Source organism: Anticarsia gemmatalis, chromosome 9 (genome assembly GCF_050436995.1).
Source record: "Anticarsia gemmatalis isolate Benzon Research Colony breed Stoneville strain chromosome 9, ilAntGemm2 primary, whole genome shotgun sequence".
NCBI classification, from domain to species: Eukaryota; Metazoa; Arthropoda; class Insecta; order Lepidoptera; family Erebidae; genus Anticarsia; species Anticarsia gemmatalis.
This window is the reverse complement of record NC_134753.1, coordinates 10,244,030-10,265,732: the sequence shown is the minus strand read 5'-3', so window position 1 is coordinate 10,265,732 and position 21,703 is coordinate 10,244,030. Positions and strand designations below refer to the sequence as shown.

Genomic DNA, 21,703 nt, shown 5'->3' with positions numbered 1-21,703 from the left:
TTGGGGACTTTTATAAACAAACAAAAACATACCGGGCTTAACAAGACAAGCAACAACTTATAGAAACAAATATTAAAATCGAGCCTACAACAGCAGAACGCAGCATTCTTGCCTGCAGTTATTATAGTTCAAAATCACAAAACCCTTTTCCGAAAGTGATGAGCACAGGAAACGCACATACAGCTCAAGTTAGAAAGTGCGTAGGTGCGTTGTTACGTTGTACTTTACGAGTTCGGTGTTACGCTGAGGTGTGCATTTACCCTTACCCCATGGCTATATACAGGCTTACAATTTAGTCATCACCCTAAAACAAAATTACGATGAAGTTTAGGGGGCCGTTAAGTGCCTTATCTTGAAGGGAATTTGTCAAACTACTTGAATTCAGTTCGATTTTTAGGGGCTTCTTCTATAGATAAGGTACTTGATTGAAGAGGTATAAAGCAACTTTGCTTGAGTGTGATGATAATCAAAGTAGTAGATATAATTTTATGGGCACCGTTGCCAATATTATATCTACGGATAGGGTTGATTTTAATATCATAAATTCGTTTGGCGATTAAAAATATGGTTCGAGATTTTTATGTAACATTTCGTACTGTGTTGCAATTGTCGTTGTTAAATCGAAATAGATATAAATTACACTCAAATACACTCGTATTGATAAAGAACTTGTACTATATGATAAGTCTAATTTAATGTAATTTATAGACTGAGTGCTTATTAGTTTGCTGGTTATTAGAAAGAGTTCCATGACGACTAGCATTTTAATGAAGGTATTGCATTTAGCTATTATTAAAACTAATATGAAGAGGCCTTATAAAATTACTTAAATTCATTTTTAAGATTAATTACTTATCTTTTGTTAACAAACAATTTATAAACTGTAAAATTTTCGTATTAGTTTTACGAATACTTTTAGTCGTTCATTAGATTGTTAATTTATTTATTCGTATTTAAATTAGCGACTAATTGTGCAAATATGTAAACTTTCTAATAATAGAAGAGATTTGAATAGTTCTTTGCCAATTTCCCTTTCACCCTTTGAAATTCACCTATTTTACTTTAAACTGCCTTTTAAATAGTAGCGCTATTTCCCTATTTTAAATCCAAACTCAATATTCGTGCTATGTAGTACCGAAGTACGTGATAGTTGAACGGTGATCCATCAAGTAGGGCCTCCGGGTAAATAACAGTGATAAATGACCTAACCTAAACGCTGTCTTTGCGTTCCTACGGTACTGACTTCTAGTTCTTTTGTAGAACGATGTGGCAAAAACATTCAGTAGCGCGATTTCATATACTCGGTACTGTAACGTTTGACATTAAAAATGATTGCATAAAATAGTTCTGGTGGAATAAGTTATTTTATCACTTTATTTAAGGAAAAAGTGGAAAACTCTCATGTCGTAGAAAATATATTAGGTCGGGGCAAAAGTCTTTTTGCATTATAGTATGTATGAACCTGAAACCTCAAATGCTGCTGTATACGGTGAAATTTCTAATAATATAATTATACAAGTTTTGAAAAACATCAAGAAATAAAATTATTTGTTTGATTTCTAAGATAAGATACATGTCGTGGCGATACGATTATAATACTTCCAGCACACAAGAGAAAGATTGTTTTTCTGTGGCCTTATAACCGTATTATTAATCAAATATTTTAACAACCTATGAAGATATTTGTATCAAATAGAAAATCGTTCCCTGTAATATATTGTAAATAAAATATAAATATATCAAAAGTCATAACAATAATGTTCATTTCAAAAGTACACAATAACATTCAGAAACATAAAAGCGTGTTAAATAAAGAAATAAACGGTAACACGGGCTGATAGACCCTCGTCATATTTTTTTTATGAGGAATTATTAAATACTAAATTTTGATGATATTTTCGTAATTACTGTTGCCTTTGTAAAAAAAATGCGTCAAATACACTTATCATTAGGAATAGAATTTTTTGAAAGTTACACGTGCCAACATTTATATCGTTTTCATAAATCATGTTGTAATTTTAATAAAATTTGCTTCTTTTTCACTCTAAACAAAGTATATATATACCTACAATAAATTGGGAAAAAAACACATGATTTTTTAAATTTCAGGCTTAATCACTAAGTAATTGCATTCAAACACCCTGAGTTAATGAGAAAACACTACTCGTACCACAAAAAAAATACGTATTGCAGATCTTTACAATAAATTATAATAATAAACTTAGACAAAACATTGATTTAATACAAAAATGCAGCAGTAAAATACAAAGAAAACCAATTCAATTCTAGCAAAACGAGTAAACAAAGCGCAAGATGATACACTACAACGGACACCTTAAGCTCTGTCGCAGCTGTTACCAGAACTAATTAACTTCTGCTAAGCTAAATACTTCAGACTGCCGCGTAATTATTTCTCAAGATAGATGTTCACTCTTTAAACAAGCAATAAGGCAAAAAGGTAGTAAGGGATAGTTAATTGAACGTACGCTTGATACCATAGTCGCAACTGTTATTTAAAATAATAAGAAAAAAGAAAAATATACTTTGTTATATATGCTAAGAGGCGATGATCAGCTTCTTGTATACTTTTATACAAGAAACTGATTAGTTTCTTGTATATTTTTATCCGACTTATAAAAAGGGGAGGTTCTCAATTAGGCTAAAAAAAAATTTTTGTTTATTATCTCACACGTGGTTCAATTTGTCGTCAGGCAGAGGCCACTTGTGCAAATATCAGCCAAATACACTTTAGAGCATTTTTTAAGGAAACCTGTAGTATTGATCCCACGTAAGTTGGAATAAAGACAAGGAAAAACGAAAGGTATTTTTATCTCGTCAATAATTTAACCAAAAATACCTTATCATCATACATATAAATAAAAATTATATCAATATCAATAATATTATTCATCTATATAAATTACCTGTGACCGAAGCGAAGATCCGATTCGTTATTATAAAAAGCCTTTCAAGTTTTCGAATACTCAACTCTGCGTGCTAGCTATAAGCACCCACTCATTTCATTTAATTCACTTCGTGGCTTCCCTGAATGAAAAATAACATTCGAGAGTATAAAATTATTACTCGCAATGAATGCAAAAACGAATTGAAAATGTTTGTACATTAAATTGGTTTCCGTTGGAGTTTAATTTTTATATCTGTTTTAATTTCGTGTTTGGTGACTTGATTAACATTGTTACGAAGATGAGAAATACGGATGTTTTGGAATAATATTACCGAAACCGTCTGTTCTTGGTCTTTGAAACGAAATTTCGTAATTTGAAATAGATGAAATAGAGAATAAAATAGATACGCAATTGAGATTGACACTCAAAATTGCAAGTGCTAGAATATTATCGTATATCGTTTTAGGCATATGACACCAATGACATAAGAAAATATTTAGGCATATGAAGTGCACTTTAAGCAATCTATTGTTATCTTTTGCCCATAAAAAAACCGAAATAAACATTTCATAACAATAATAAGAAAATTGAAAGCAACGTACCGTGAGAAAACATCTGGTTTATACAGAGAGATACATATTTTATTGCGACGAAAACCTTACAAGATCAAATATGAAAGCATTATATCCCCAATACGGATATCCTTCTAACAATATCCTTATGATTTACACGTATTTGTATCTTTGATAACAAACAGCTATCCCAAAGTGAATCGAATCAGTCAGCGGGACTGCGAACAATAAATATTTTAGTAGGCAGAAACCCGTGGACATCTACGTAGATATATTAAAGTTCATTGAATAAAATGTTGGCCAGTCAGGGACGGCACGGCCAAAACCCTTTATTATCATGTCGGGACTGATGTAGAACGATAAGGGGACCCTCCCCTTACATTAGACAAATACCTAGGCGTTTGGAGTTCGGATCTTTTGAGTAAGCATTTTGTTGATACTGCCGACACCTGACCTTTGGAGTTTGATGAGTCTAGAGTATAGAAGGAGTTTACTTAAGCTTTTGTGCTGGTTTTCTATATTTCGTATAAGTATTTGCTTACTTAAGCCGGATTACGTGGCATACACTGTATACGTCCATAGCCAGTTGCGCTCACCGTTCGGATAACGATCTGTGAGTTAAGCAAACGTTGGCGCGGTCATTCTACAGATGGGTGACCGCATAGTGGTATTTGAACTGGGCGTCTCCGTGCTTTGGAGGGCACGTAAAAAGTCGGTCCCGGTTGTTGTCAATTAAGATAACAGTCGTTAAGCCACGTCAAAGGCCTTTCGGGCGGCTTGAACAACTTTGACACTAGGTTGACCACTAACCATACTATGAGAGACAGAGACTGTATTTTTTTCACCTGCCATCTAAACACTGTAGATTCGAAAAATACAGGTCAATATTATCAAACTATTTTCTATAAACCAAAAATATATTTTGTAGTGTTAAATTCCGACAAGCCAGTGTCCGTGCTCGAAGCTGAAAATAACCACTGTCATGCTTTGACATATAAAATTACCGCGTTGTCCGAAATACGGAAGCGCACTACTTGAAAACTAATGTGACACCTTTGTGAACTCACTTTACTGTTAGTGGGAAATAAGTGAAAGCAATATTTACGGCTATTAGTGCAGTTTTATTATAGTCACGATTGCAGAAACAATTTTCGGTGATGGTTAAAAGTATTACTGTCTCTACGATACAGTTCAGAAAGATATTATAATACTTAACAGCTGCATTACTTAGCAGATCGACTGTTAGCGGTAAGGATCGTATGTGACAAATGGTTTCCTATAACTATTATGGACAATTTTAGAATGAAAAAAATATCAGCGCCTCTAGCGGGCGCCGTACATACTAATTTTTGAAGTATATTACAAATGTCAAATTCTCGACTGTCGATAAATAACAACTGTAAAATCGCGCTTCTGAAATCTAAATTCAGAGAACAAGGCTTAAAAATAAGATTTTTAAGTGAAAAGAAACAAAACATTCCTGCTTTTTTTGCTTCTCTTGTATTGAAATCTTATTTGGACTTCAAGAGGAAGCCGAAATTCCTCAGTGGCCTAATAAATTTTTATCTTAACTTGTAAACCTCGGAGGAGTAGCCGACTTTTGCCAAAGACGATTTTAGATCCCACTAGGGGCAAGTGTATTGCTATTTAGTGAACGTACTTCCCATTTTAGTTTGTTACTGAGATTTTTTACCAAGAAAATAGAGAAAAAAAACAAAGTTTACTTGCAAGTGTTTTTATTGGTGACGCAGTATTTGTATAGTGCTTGTGTTTTAATGCTCGTATTTAAGCTTTAACTAACAGCTACTGTTCTTTCTTTCCAATTAAAAAACAAAACTTTTTTAACTACACTAAATTTAAAACTAAATGAGTGACTAAATAATGTTTGCTCTCATAAACTCCTATTTTTGCAATACATTTTGAAATGTTTGAAATTACATCGTTTTTTCGTAACTATTCATTAGAATAACTAAAATAAGCAAACAAATAAAACAGCTTTATATTATTAATATAGGTAGGTTATCAATTATTTTACATTAAACCGAACATTCTGGTATAAATATACATTATTCTATTTAATTCTAATCGAGTAACGATTTTACCCTTCTTGACCTAACATTCTTCACAAACTTCATTAACAGTATTTAAACATCTTCCATTTCAAAGGAATTCGAAGCAAACGATAGAAATTTTAATATTTTATAAAGCTATTTCATTAAACAGAGATAATTTCAAACGTGATCTGTTTTTCTATCTCCGGGTTTCCGCCATCAGACTGACCTCTGCCGAAGGCTACGGGCTGCGCATATTTAAACCTAATTAAAACATAACAAACTTTCCAAGTTTATGTAAGCTTTTGTAGTGTATAAAATCCACCGTTAGGGATTAAATTCTATTAAATATTGATTTTTATTAGCGCCGTAGAAACTCAATATTATGGGCAATCGCCATTTTTGTTATCTTATTACTGTAGCGCAATTCTGTACAGTTGGTACTATCGAGTATCAAAAGTTTGTCATTTACAATGTACCGCCAAACAAGTCTGTACATACTGTGTAGTACTGATTTCCATTCAAAACTTCTCGATGACAGGTCGGTTGTCAGTAGTCGATAGTAGCAGAGAATCGGGCTACTGATCCGTTGCTTCAAGAGATGGTGATATTTTTAGTTAAAGGAGTTAGGGTCTTATTGTATCACTATGCCGTGTAAACAGCAAAAAATATTTCAAAAGATAAATCAAGAGTGTTAGAGATTCGCACTACAGCAAATCTTATTAAAAGAAATTGGCGAAGCGGCAACATGAAATGATTCAATTTCAAGATCAGTAGGTTAAACAACCGACCGGTAAAGGCAACTGCCTAGGATTGTCTCGTTATAATCACTAAACACAACATAAACATAAAGTACCACCGCATTATAAACAAAAACAAAATCCCTCATTCTCCATCTGGATCTTATACTCGTAAATAAACGCAACACCGTAAGAAATTTTAATAAAAACCTTCATAAAAATAAGCATTATGAATTCATTCTGTTTCTTACGAGGTAATTTTTTACCCGGTTGAATTCCACAAATGAATGCTGGGAACAATAACTCGTCATCTAATATTGTACGGGAATTAACAATCCTGCCTTTTACCTTCGTTTGTTTGACGATTCGGCATATTGTCGCACTGGCAGTAATTTCTAAGTTTCATTGGCAGTAGTCCCACAAGCCATAGTTGCATTGGCTTCAGTGAACAACTCGGTCATCTTACAATCAGTTAGTGAAAAAATCCACCAAAATCCAGTTCAATCTATGCCGAAACACTCAAGCAAATATAGTAAAACATACTTACATGATTTCGTTGATTTCCGTATATCGTTAGTCGGTCATGCAAAGCGAAATCTTAATATTAACTTGTCATTTCCAGAGGAAGCCATGACAATAAACTAGTAAACCATGTCAAACGTAGTGAAATTGTGATAATAGTAATGTGTTTATAAGTGATAAAGATTTAAGTGATGGTGTAATAAGTGAAGAACGTTTGGGCGATGGTGCAGTCCTCGATGACGTCATGGCTTTCTGTAATCTTCCTGTGCTACGCTTTAAAGTCAGGTGAGTGAGATATTATATCTATAATATAATAAAACTTGATTCAATAGTTGGTATTTTCTGGGCGGCGGTAGACCATAGACCGACAGTGGCAGAGACGGACGGCATTAAAAACGATCCATAACTGGTTGCAGTCGTGGCTCTAGTTTCGTAAAAAAAACATATTATGCAGCCACTTGTCATTGCCGTCTGTCTATAGTTGCCTGAATAACACCTACTAATATAAAGATAAAGATAAGAACGATAGCGATTTCACTTGGTTTTATAACTTTGAATATAAAATGATTATTGATTACCATGCACGCAATCATCTCTTACCAGAAAATCCAACGCCATATTTTTTCGCGAATAATATTAGTAAAATTAGTAGTAAATAGTAATAAATTTTGTATAATAATCCTTTTTAAGCCTTAAAAGTATTTTACTAACTAACTAAGCAGATAATGTTGTTTAAAATGAAATTCTCCCGATAGTAGAAGCCGATAGAGCTTAATAGCATATTTAACTAGCTGCTAACAGCATAATCAGGTAATGGAGCTAATTATGAAGAGTTTACGAGCTACTCAAGCCTCAACGGGCTATTAAGTTTGAAAATTGATTTTTTTAGTACAAATTTAAATTCATAATGGAGTAAAACACTATGAAACGCGTTAAGTAAGATTGAGACACAAATGTAAGCATGATCTTTTAAAACATTATTTTATTTTATCATGTATTGTCATGTCATAATGACTGAATAAATTTTAATGACGTCTGTGTGTACTGCTGGGATAACGTTTTGTCCAAGAAAGGAATGAAAGAGAGGTTAGTCCTTGTGATCACCACCATGTGTTTGGTATTAAATGTCATTGATTGTCGATTTTAAAACATTTAACATAATACATAACAGAATTTCTATTTTTTATAACATCGTGTAGCTCTGATTTTTGAAGTCGGTTAATATTTTTGAAGAAAAATATGTTTAACTAATATTTTGAATTATTGCTTTTATATATCATTAAATAGAAGCATGAATATGTTTACACACATTAATCAATATAGTTTCCTCACTACTCCACTGCTACTAAATCTTTGAGCCCAAAAGGTCAGCACTAAAGTGAAGGACGGTCGAAATTAGGACAATCCCGGCCAAATTAATTCCAATTGTCACTGTCAGAATGTGAAGACGAAAATGATTAAGCCGCAGTAGGTCACTGCTGCCTTACCCGTAATTGTTGAACCCACGAGTACAATTTCCAACGTCTATTTACCAAATACAGAGTCCCCTTTTTGATTTTACGGGTCCCAAAATCAAATTGTTGGTAAATGGTTTTTATTTTTACCCGCGGACAGGAATTGAGCCGAAAAGGTCCAAATGTGTAAATTATTTACCCAAATTACGGTCTAGATTTAGGCTTCATTTGCGACCTTTATTTTGTAAGTTAAAATATCTTTTGGTGTCCTAAATAAGTATAAATAGCAACAGGCGCTGCTATAATTCTGTTTTTGGTATAACAAAAAAATATAAATATAGACGTATTTGTACATAATGATAAATTTTTGAGTAGATCATTGATGAAAGCTGTTGATCCATTCATTGGAGCATTGATTTTGAAATAACAACATAAGAGAAATTCAATACGTGATAAAATTAGGTACCCATTTGCTGTTCATCCACCTAAGTAATCCTTAAAGCGTGTCTCATGCCGCCCACGTAAATAAGTGATCCGTTACTTTTATCTTTAGGCAAAATTACATATAATTTGTTGAGGAAAAACCTTATTCTCGTGTAACCAATTCCACTTACGAATCGAAATATAAATAAGTTCCCAATATCAGGCATCGGAGCATGGTTCAGTAAACGTAATAGCCTATCAAGCCAAGTATTTCCTTCTTCAGTAGAAGAACTCATTTCTTTTATTTTGCTACGTAAGTTTCACGCTTCAAATTAAGCACCGACAAAGGAATCTATAATACAATTGGATTTTATGAGAGAATAAATTCGATCAGTGACCGTTGAGAAAAGATTTGCGAATTCACGTTTGTATTTGAAAATGATTTATCCAAGTCTGTAGGATATTAGACCGGAGCTAATGTTCCATGTGTGCGCTAAAGCTAACTTAAGGTAGCCAATATAGTAGCGGAGTTGCGTGTCAGTTGCAGTGCATCTACCGGACCGCGAGCCATATCGGCCGACCTCAATCGTTGGTTTGACGGAAAAAATATATTACACTGCCAGTTTCCTAATACAAGACTACTTACAATACCGGGGTGAAATGTAGGCGATTTGTTTGCGGGTGTTACCCCTGCCTAAACCTGCGAATTGATTGTTCTCGATATTTCGTTTCTTGTATTGCTTACGGTTTTATTTGATGGGGTATAAGGAAGTTACTTTATCATGTTTTTTGGGTTATCAAATTTTATTATTCTTTATCGGGATAAGGATATTGTGATTTATTTTGATTTGTATTGATATCTGCCTTCGATAGAAGCCAAATGTAAATAGAATGGAGTATTAAATAAAATTGGTACAAAAACGCAAATCTAAAAACAGAATGAGAGACCGATAATTGAGTCCCCTTACGTGACCACAAAACAGCCCAATATTTCATCCTCATTATCCAAACAGAAATCAGCAAATAAATAATTCATCGGGCAAACACACTTCTAATCAAATTCAACATCATTATTGTGGACTTGGAAAATATTTGTATTATTTGTAACCATTAAATATGGAATGGTAACAGCAATGAATTATTTAAATGGATACACGGATTTGCTTTCAAACAAATTGAATTTCGGTCAAGTTATTAGAAGCGGCGAAGTTTCCTTCACTATTGGACGTTTAACGACATTCTGTTATTCCAATATTGAGTGGACTTGTTTTGTTAGAAGTTTGTACCTCCGAGACTTGCTTTTTATGGTTTTGTTTGTTCATAAAAGGTAAAATAAATTATATTCTCAAGTACATTACCTAAAAATACAAACTCTTGAACTTTGATTTCGTGTAAAACAGTTTACTTTTATTACCTTCGAATAAGAAATCGGAGTAAAATAAAACTGTAATATTATGCGATAAATTTAAGAATCGTACATTAAAATATTGAATTCGGGAGCACATAAAATAATTTAATAGAACAACCTGAAGTGATTCAGCTCCAAAAACATAAAATAGAAACATAAAAGGCTGTTACTATTAATTTATTTACTTTCCTTGTATAATAAACTGAAATACCACTCAAATCAGTAACAGGAGAACTTAAATCTTGCTTTTTCAAAATAGCGTCTCCCAAAGCAAAAATAAAAAGCCTCAGATTTGAATGTAACGTATGCTTAAGCCTTTTAGCTCTCGTTTCAGCGTTTTGAGCGATCAAAAAGCGCTCAATAGTGTACGTTTCATCATGATTGTGTGCCATTGGAGCGATCCAGATTACATTTCACGATACATTACTTGAGATGTTAGATTTGTTTGAGTATTCTTAGTTTCTTTCAAACGGTAAATGGTTTGTTTTTTCTTTGAACATACATTTGGAGAATTATTGTAATCGTGGATTTATTTTATTGCTGTTTTTTTATATTATTGTGATTATCTACAAGATGTATGGACGGATTGGAATCAATTGTGGTGTTAGGGACCTTTTTAAACAAAGTTTTAGGGTAATACAAGTCACGCAGAGTCGTAGGTATAACAAATAATTTTATTTCTAATCAATAAGGAAGGTGTTTTTTTATTAGATGTTGGTTTAACAAACATATTAAATTAACATCAACAACTTTATTTTATAACTTAAAGTGTGGATGAACAAAAAATAGAAGCTACTTGAAATAAAATAGAACTAGGTCTTTAGTATAAAATTTCTTTCTCCATAACTCAGTAAAACTATAAAGATTTTTGCTTTACAACAAATAAAACAGCTTGAAACTTTTCAAGTAATTGCGGCATTAGTTCGAATAAAAACTTATTGGCATTTATGGCTCCCTGGCACACTACTTCTGTTCATTTCAGAACTATTCCGTTTATAACGGGTTTATTACTACGAAATCAAACTGGAGCCATAAAACAAGCGACTTTGGTACAGCTATTTATTCCGCTACACGTCATTTTGAAGAACCTACTTTATGTTCATTCGACGAGAGTTACGAATTGTTGGAAACTTGCTGCAAACGCGAGTGAAATTTTGTTTTAATTTTTGATCGGTCGTCGTTGCCAATTATAACTTAAGTAACATGAAGTCAGTGGCAGATAATGCTGCTTCTGTTTTTAATAATAATTTAAAATATAATTAACTGAAATTAGCAGCCACTGAAATTGACATTATTTACTTGTAATATACTCATAATACTAAGACCTTGTCCAGAGGAGACGAATTTGCCGCGATACCTTCGCGTGAACGTCCACAAGGAGCATGAGCTTCGCGCGTATTTTGGACGCGCGCTATCAAAATCGCGTGAATCGATTCGCCCCTTCTGGATACGGTCTAAGATGCACAACGTGTCTTATGCTCGGTAGAAATAATTAAAGGTCACATATTAAATTGATTTGTATTGATATTATTTTTTGTTGTGACTCTTAGTATCACGATTATATGCCGCTATAGCTTAATTTTATATTTGGTCTAATAACCTATCGCCGTAAAAAGAACACAAAATTTCAAGTTAGTTATTTTCACTTTTATTGCAAACTCAAGGCACTCGCAGCTCCAATACCAATAAAATCGCTGTCTTAGAAGACTACGTAGACTTATTTCACTCTAGAGAACGGGTGATGCATGGTCTATGTCGAGTAGTGCGTAAATAGCCGCCCTAGGGATACTGTACGTGCATCCCGCATAATAATGGCGTAATCATCTTGTTACTTTTGTATGAAGTAATTTTAGTTTATGAAGAAGTCTGAATAAACAGAATAACGCGCAAGATAGCGCGAGTTTTTTTGGTTGGTTGTGGGCTGGTATTGAAAACAAATAAAAAACAGGTTAGAAATAATATTTAGTCCAATGCAATTATTTTAGTTCAACGGCTTGTGGTTCAAAACAAGGTTCATGTATTGACGATGTACGAACAAGCATATTATAAAAAAATCTTATTGTGCCCCAAAACACCAACAATATTATCCTGAAATTCGCTGGTCCGGCCCGTTTGATATAGAATAAAATTCCGCATGTTTTCGTCCATCAAGCTACACACACTATCAAGAGTCGAATATTTTGCAACGTCTGGTCCGAAACGGGAACCTATTTATATGTCCACTGAAACCGACGACTTCCAACCATTTCCGAGATTACGCATTCAGGGTATATTTGGAAAAAAATCTGAACTGGTCTAAAAAGGGTCTTCATAAATTTTTAGTAGGTGCCGTTCTAAATAAAACCTTTCCCGTTATAGTGGTCGTTTGTTCTAATTTTAGTCACGAAAAGATAGTTTTTATTTCAAATTATTCGGGACATTTTGCGGACATACATTTTTTCTATATCCAACCAGATATTTATTCGGTGTTCTTTTAACGAAACAGCAACATCTTAACAAACGACTATTTAACAATTTGTTGATAAATTATCGAGTCACTACAGACAGTTTTATTTCTTCAAATGTATTACTTCACAGTCCATATAATATATCGATTAAGAATAATTTCATACCTAGAAAGGTTACTCATGTGATAAAGAAGTTTATGGTCAATACAACTATAGATCCATGTTATTGATAAAATAACTTAACCACAGTTTACTAAACTAAATACTAGTCCATTTCTAAACATTTCAAAACCATTTTTACGATAGAATTTTCTTCCGAGATAAACAAACACGTAGAAACCTATACAGGTAAGTGACGTAAAAATGGACTGTCGTAGAAACCTTTCAACACTTAAAAATCCATTAGGTCCGGGTTTTGGAGACCTCACGCACGTGTACTGAAGCTTTTCGCCCCAACCACTGGTCTTCTTATTTAATTTACTGGCTTTTGACTAAAGACACGGGGTTTCAATGAGATTTGGGGATAAAACTATTTGTATGCTGATCAAGTTTCATTTTTGTGAAAAAAGTTTTGAATATAAAACCATGTGAGGTGTCGAATTTCTTTTTTTCAAATAGGTTATTGCTTTTTTCTCGTAGCACTTTTTCTAATGAAACGCAGTTGTTGCTAAGTTTGCAGCAGAATAGTTTACATTTTTGTTAATTGGCTATCTTAAGCTTTTCAGAATTTTAGATTTTTTTTTCTTTTTTAAAAAGCGATTCTCGTCCTTAGAATTTATCTTGTCTTGCTAGAACTTTTACTAACATACAAGCAACGGATATAAAATACAACCAGACCAATATATCTATTTGGGGATCACACAAATATTCGTTCCGTGTGGGAATCATACCCCCGATGCATTGGTAGTGGTTTTGCAACTACCTTAACCACTGCGCCACGGAGGACGATATTTGAATTGAACATCACACTTGAACTATCCCAAACAGAAGTCAAAATGAGATACGCTTACAGACATTTATATTACAGGGCTTTGTTAAATCAAAGCAATAGCCAAAAGTTTCGATCCATGACACGACCTGGTGTCCTACTTCGAAATGTTGCCCCGTAATCAAATTTGCACAATCTAGCAACCCTGCGACACGTTCATTGTCCGGTGTCGGTGATGCGTACACCGGAAGCACGCTCCCGGATGTCACCCCCTCCACAGGGAGGCTGTATGCTTGTATGTTCTATACGTCTTCGACCCTCAAGACATTTGCCGCTATCTAACCCCAGTACGTAACTGTATCGCAACAAGTCGTGACAACACGGATGTTCGTGTGTTTACTACAGAAATGATACTGCAAATCGGTGAATATTCATATCGAAAGCTATTTTGAACTCTCTGCAGAAGTTACAAGTCCTATTTTCCTAAGTACTTGCCGCTCAAAGACCTAATTTGCTCTTGTGAAAAATAAACGCCTTTTGTGAGTTTCGGGAGAATGACAACAGTAATGTTCTCATTAGTAGACTCACCTGCGTTCTTATTTTAACACAGAGGCTCAAATAAACTTTATTTGTACAGCATTTTCCTATTAAATATTCAAAAAACTTACATTAACTTCCATTAATCAATAAATGTCAGACTCAGTGGCATGCGAATGTTTCCACGGTATATTTAACTAAGTACTTAAACGATTTGTTCGCAAGAATTTTTCTATGTCGTCAAAACAAGGAAAAATATGAGAAATTCTTTTTATATTTTCGAGTGTGGAAAAATCTCGTGTTACATGTACATCAAGTTTGTTAAAGAAACCCTTATTCTTTAGTTTGCTCATACAAACAGCGTGCGACACGTTTGAGTCGTATGTTAATAACATTAGGGGAGACGGGACCTTATTATGTACACACGCCTTGTATTTTCTAAGGGAATTGAATTTTCCCCTAAATCTACAAGAAATAAGGAAAACGTTAAGGAGTCGAGTTAAATAGGTAAACAGAGTGACGTCTTGTGCAACAAACAATTCTGTTTAGTTCTTACCTTTGGGGAGTATTCAAGAGTAATTGACCTGCAGACGTCCAGCTCAAAGCGCTTAGAACCGTTATTGTTTTCATGCAACCTTTCTTTGCTCTCTTTTACAGGAATGCTACAAAGCTACGTTAATAAACGTTCTCACGGAATAGTGGGCTATTCAAACTGTTTTCTTACTTTTGTTTCCTACGTGTATTGGTGGAATCTGATGTTTACATAGAGTCCGTTTTTAGGGTCGAGTACACGGTATACTTTTCGTTCTAACGTCATGTTTGCAATTTGTACTGCACAAATGTTTCCTGAACAACAACATTACCTGCTAAAAGAATATGCTGCACAACTTTTACTCGTTATTCGGTTACTTGGTTACTTTAAAAGTAAAAAAATCTTTTCAATGTATGAATTTATTTTTCAACAACATTAACTGCTTACAAAATAAGTCTGCGGAATTCCAGCTTATACAACAAAATCCTTATTTTAAATTTTTTTCCCGGTTCTTCAAATACTTATAAGACTTGTTTTTCCTCCAGGAAGCGGCCAAGCGACGGACGTGGACGTCCGTCTAGTAGCCCCGGCATGGGTAGCTCGGGGTGGGTCTGCCACACTCCGCTGCTTGCACCAGGTCCCGCCGCAACTGCTGTACAAGGTCGAATTCCTGAGGACCGGGACCAAGCTCCTCCAGTACGTGAGGGAGAGGAACCCGCCGTTCACCAGTTATACCTTCGCAGGAGGACGGCTTAATGTGAGTAGATGTACATTGTATAGAAGTGGTAGACAAAAAAGATTTTGTTTACGTTTTGATATATTTGACCTTTGCTTTGAATTCGTATTTCTTTAGCAATACTATACGGTAAAAGACTTTGCTATCGTTCCTGCGCGGCTATTTGAATTGGTATAGCAAGACAATAAAGAACTTGCAGCAAAATGAGACTAGAAGTCAATAAAGTAAACAAAGCCAACAAAATCATTTCAGTCAATACAAAAAATATAAATTTAGGCATAACCAAATATCTCTTCTACCCAAAATTCAACGAATTCTGCAACAACAAATGTTATTTCACGAAATTTTCCCAAAATATTGTTTCATCAAAATTCAACTTTTCCACGCCTAGTTTCTTTGTTCGTAAAATATCACACGAGATAGCTACATATTTCCCCGAACATCATAAAACTTCTGCACCAGGGAATATTCTAAGAGTACTTGAATCAAATCTTCGTATTCAAAGACTTGCTGAACTTGGCTTTAGATTTACGTACTCAAGACAAACGTCTCTTGTAAGGCTTTGTTGATTAGGTAGGCATGTAATCTCCATGACAATAGAACTAGTTTATGAACTGAATAGAATCGAGCGGCCCTTTTTATTTGTTTGATATACGCAAGGAATATTTGCTGTCTCTTTTATGTTGGCAGATTCTTGAAATGTATCTTGTGTTGTGATTTATTAGGTTCTAAATGGGGTGAGATAAGTATTATAATACAGGTGAATTATGCTTTTCTTTTTTAGTGTTGAATTGAAATTGTTAATGATAAATGTTTATATTTGTGACATTGCTATTCCCACTTATATTTATTTCCAAGTTGTTTATTTATGCCTCACAATTAGTCTTCTCTATTACTGTCATTGTTGAATACTTTTGTCTAATTTCTGTTTCTCAGATTTGTCTCAAATCTTATTAAAGGTTTTTGTGGTCGCTCTCTTTCAGATGCTAGTTTGTCTAAAATTAGATTACTTAGTTTAGTACCAAGAATAGTACTCTATAATTTTTTGTGTGGTTTTTTGAAACAAGTTCATGACACTAATTAATGATTCTATTGGAACAAATTACAACTACAATAAAACAAAAGCTATTAATAACTTATTTCAAAGAACTGTCAACTTACTATCTACTACAAGGCAAAAACGTGCCTGTCTTAAACACAGTATCTTATGATATAAGCATTCACCAATAATTAATAACTTCAATCGTGTGTAATAGAAAAGAAAATCTTTGTAGTTCTAGGCTTTTAATGATGTATCAACAAATCTCATCGGAATCCGTAGCTCGATTCTTTACTACTATCGACTAGCGATAGCCGACCTGTCATCCAGAAATTTTGTATGAAAATCTGATCAGCGCCTCTGACGGGTGTCGTAGGAAATATTTTGGCAGTACATTCTAAATGTCAAAATTTCGATACTCGACAGTACCGACTGTACAGAATCGCGCTACCGTTCAGTAGTTTTAAGATTGAGTAACAAATTAAACTTTTGCGTCAGGGATACGTTAGTAGGATTGTATGATATTGGTAACATTGTTTGTTTATCTTTGTTGCAGATGACGTTATCTACGGAGAACTCGATCACGATAGACAACTTGGATCCGTCGGCGTCAGGCATGTATTGGTGCGAGGTGTCGTTAGAAACACCTATCTACACGGCAGCCTCACATGAACATCTACTGACTGTTGTGTGTAAGTAAAATAATATTATTCTAGAAATTATTTTTATCGGACGTTTATTTTTGTTTGAGTGTAGGTAATTATATATTTAATCTTGTTTTTTTACTGTTATTAGTTGTGGTATCTAAATCTATAAATAATAAAAACTTTAATATCTGAATAATGTTACCACACCCAAAAATAAAACAAATAAAAGGTTACTTAAGACGACCACACAATGTTTCCCCTTTAAAAAAGATATCAGGGCCAGGCTGCTGAATCTTCATGGGCTAATTCTTCCATCCCTAACTTGGTATGCTTGGCTCGTCTTGGCGGGGTCACTACCGTGTCCCCAGATGTAAAATAATTACTAAAATGGTTACAGTTACGTTTATGAAACTTATAATGTTTGAAGTCGTTCTGAAGACGAATGGTGGCATAAAATAGACGATGATAGGGTTGAATTAAAAAAAATAGATTAGCGCAAAACCAACACAGAAACATATTTCTGCGAAGGTCATAATGATAACTGTCTAGTATGACTGGCAGTAGTTACAGCTGTTTAACCCATTACATCATAAGCTGTTATATCATTTCAAACAGCTGAAACAACTTTACAACTAACTGAAAGCTATTAGCTAAACCATATCAAATTAAGCTCAACGTCCATCCGTCCACATTCTGCACTCCGGAGATAAACTTGGCTCTATTCAAATAGACTTACTTAACTTAGAGTATGATAGTGAATTCGGCACATATTTGACCACTAAAAACTATCTTCTTAGGTGCCGTTTCCTATATATCGCCCAATAGGAAATCTTCAACCTTATGTCGTAATTCTTTATGGTGTAAAAGACGATTATCTAAACTGATAATCACTATGACAATTTTTTAACATAATATATGTGTTGGGTATGTATGTACCTATGTGTTTGTGCAACCCGGTGTCTTAGATTATTTAGCCGCCAGAAACCTTTTGTCGTGGTTAAACGGTTTTTGTATTAATAGATAACTATCGAGACCGAATTTTTACATGCCTTCTGAAGCACGGAGACACTCAGTTCAAATAAGCGACTACCTATCTATAAAGTGTCCGCGGCAACGTTGCTTTACCCACTGATACTTTACCGACCCGTGAGGCTAACTATGAAGTCTACAACTCAAACTAGCTCAAGGTGCCATTAAAGTTCCCCATCTTTACGACCTTGCGCTTCTAAGCTAATCGTCGGGCGTGCCGTGAGTGAAAACTATTACCAGAAATGGTATTACAGCAATTAAATACGAATTAGGAATAGCTACAAAAGTTTAATGGGTTTCCATTAATCTTTAAATTGATGACTGTGTTATTTTTGGTATGACTTTATACATGAACTAGCTGACCCGCGCAACTTCGCTTGCGCCACCTAAGAGAATGGGTCAAAATTTTCCCCGTTTTTGTAACATTTTTCGTTGCTACTCCGCCCCTAATGACCGTAGCGTGATGTTATATAGCCTATAGCCTTCCTCGATAAATGGGCTATCTAACACTGAAAGAATTTTTCAAATCGGACAAGTAGTTCCTGACATTAGCGCGTTCAAACAAACAAACAAACAAACAAACAAACTCTTCAGCTTTATTATATTAGTATAGATGATATTGCCAACTTGAATATTTGATGGTAATGTAAGACGTTTGTGGTGTAGTGTTGTGTTTGGTTGCGGTCATTTCTTCACCTCTGTGCGTTGGAATCCCAAACAAAACTGTGATGATGAGGTCGTCCTGGCCGATTTCGGCTACGGCGGCCAGTTTCATTGAAACCAGCCAACTGTGCAGGACATTGTTTATAGTGGCCAAGTGTGTGCACAATACACGGGTACAATCTCTGTTCATTTACTCTCATAGCCTGGTGGGACGGCTAAACCGACACGACCAGAGAGAGGTCAGGCGCAGGACCGACGGCTTTATGTGCTCTCCGAGGCACGGAGGTCTAAGACCTCAACTTCCTAACTCCGGGCAATCTCTGAGAATTTTTAAACAAAAAATCTCAGAAAAGACTTTTTGGTCCGACCCAGGATTCGAACCTGAGACCTCAGGCGCGGCAGTCGCATACACTACCGAACGCGCCACAGAGGCAGTTACAAACAAAACTAATACTTCCATGATCACATTTTGGCTGTTTATAACTTATACATTTAGCATTCGAAAAAATAAGTACTCGAGATAAACCCGAAAGTTTTCCTTCATAAGATAATAAGAATATTACGACTTGTATTTTTTTATCAATGCTAATGATTACAATAATATACTCAAATTCACTTAAACTGACAACCGAGACGCCTCCGAACTAATCTCACGCAACATTCACTCGGAATACAGAATACATACATTAGAATGAATAAGTTATTTCAGTTGGATAAAGCTTCTTCAAGCTTCGCGTAACAGTACCGATACAGTGCAGTATGCGCTATATTATTTTGAGTCTCTGAATATAGCAGCAAGCTGCTGCGAGGAAGGCAGAAGTATAAATAAGATATTTTTTACGTACTTTGTTTAATTTGTCAAATCTTATACCGACAAACTCACCATATTATAACCTTAAAAGATATAAGACGTGATTTTAAATTTACATTATTTTTTTATTCAGTCAATGAAGTTCATGGATATCACGGCGTGATTTTATGTATTTTGTACAAATCTGCCTGTACAGCCTTAAAGATTTTTCTATTTCTAGAAAATTTCCAATTCGAAAATATTACTAGAATTCTACCTCAGCAGAGAATTTCCAAGACTTCTTATTTCCGTTCCAAGTGTCTAGTCACATGACAAACGCAAGCAATGTGCCGACGGGCTGACATACCCGCAATACACGGAAAGCTCTCGATGTATAGCGAAGTATATCGGTAGATTTATAATGGACTTAGTGCGGACGTAATAATGTGATAAATAAAAGGTTGAGAATATGGAGCGTTTGTAGATTTCTTCGTTTTATCGTAGAACATTATACAACGCGAAAGTTTAAGCTTTGGCATGTTTTAAATACGCGCTTAAATAACATGTAAATAAAAATAGGTATAAACCGAAATTTATTTGTTGTAGCAGATTACGTTTAACCTGAACGTCATGTAATAAAACTGTATTTCAAACTTTAAAATTTTAATTTCGCTTTGTTACTCCCAACGTTCATTTGATTGGAAAGTTAATATCCGTCTGAACTTCCGCGTGATTTCTGACTACGATTAATAAATTGAAATTCCTTGTCATAAAGTTTCTTTTAATTATTTGTTTTTTTACCATAGTTGGATAATTTTGTTGGGAGCCTTGGCGTGAACATTTTATTTGATAATAATGAATTAGTCTGCTATTTTCCTAAATTAGCTGTATAAATATACCGCCGCACGGGTGGCTTGCCTGACACTTATGTTCTAAATTCATAATTTCCGTATACCTCCTTCAGCCGCGAACCTCTCATACTAGGCTCTCTACTAAGTCATTGAGGTGCGCGGTTAAGCAACCAAAAGCAAGGTTCTATATATGGGTGACCGCGTAGTTGTATTGAAACTGAACTTCTTCGTGCTTTGGAGGACATGTAAAAATCGGTCTCGTTAGTGGTGTACTAAGATAACAGTCGCTAAACCATGTCAAACGCCTTTCGAGTGGCTTGAACAATTTTGACACTAGGCTGACCACTAACCATACGAAAAATAAAATAAATAACTAAGTTGTTACACTATAGTTATTTATTAGCGGTGGTGACTGTCAGATAACAATTAGCTGGTTTCTTTATCCTTGTTTTTTCGGATTTTGTCTGGCTTTCCTTCGTTGGAACCGTTCCAGAATCTCGAATGTTGTTGCCTTGTACTGAGCGTTTACAAACAGGGATTTTGGCACGTGTAAACTTGATTTGTGTACTCTAAATTTTTGTTGGCTATACAATATACATATTTGTTTAACAAGAGTGCTGAAAAGCCTTCAAGGATGAATTTGAATGAATTAAAATTTAACAAGCCGTCTATCATATGTATGCTATGAACATTGAACATTTTTATACGACTGGCATAAGAAAGTTCTGACATGCTAGAGAATTTCCTTTTCATTGTTGGCTTACGACATTTGAAATGACCGCGTAATAAAACGTTGCAATTTTAGTATCACATATGAATCGTTGCAAATTAAATTGTAAAGAATATATCAGTTTTAAATGATGAAAGAATATTTATTGATTACAGAATATTACACAATGGATCCTAGATGGTGCTACATATACAGCATAAACATTTGAGTAATTTTGCGTGATGTTTAGAACGCTATAGAAGTTGACTTACTTATTTCCCGCTACTGATTATAGAGAACGGACATAAGATTACAATTTGCCTTTCTGATTTAAAAAAAACAACTATCGAATATAAAGAATTTGAATAGTAAACTATCAGTCCCCTGAAACGTTATTTCAATTAGAAACTCAGTGAAAACAGTGACACGTATTTTATTAGAGAAGTAAGATTGAATCTGAGCTTGTAATTGTCTCGTTAACGTTAATATCTGGTACGTGTTTGACGTGTCGAGAGCTGTGTTAGCGCATGCTAATTACTCTGATTAGATCATTGTATTAGCCTCTGAACTAGTCTTCAGGAGATGTATCCCCTAATGATACTTGGGGCAAAGTTTGTTTAAAATAAATATGATATGATACGTCTAGACAAGTTTCAACAGTGAAGGAAAACATCGTGATGCTACCTTACTTGCCTAAGTGTTCGTTAACATATCATAAC

General features: G+C 34.5%; 1 protein-coding gene across 2 annotated transcripts in view; it reads left to right on the top strand.

The window, feature by feature from the left end:
- LOC142975705 (uncharacterized) overlaps positions 1–21,703 on the top strand; it is a 62,446-nt gene that overhangs the window by 27,736 nt on the left and 13,007 nt on the right. For both annotated transcript variants that reach the window (XM_076118706.1, XM_076118704.1), the window contains exons 2-4: positions 6,892–7,076; positions 15,066–15,277; positions 16,852–16,987. In XM_076118706.1, the coding sequence (XP_075974821.1) occupies positions 7,013–7,076; positions 15,066–15,277; positions 16,852–16,987 (412 nt within the window). In that variant the 5' untranslated portion in view covers positions 6,892–7,012. The remainder of the gene's footprint in view (positions 1–6,891; positions 7,077–15,065; positions 15,278–16,851; positions 16,988–21,703) is intronic.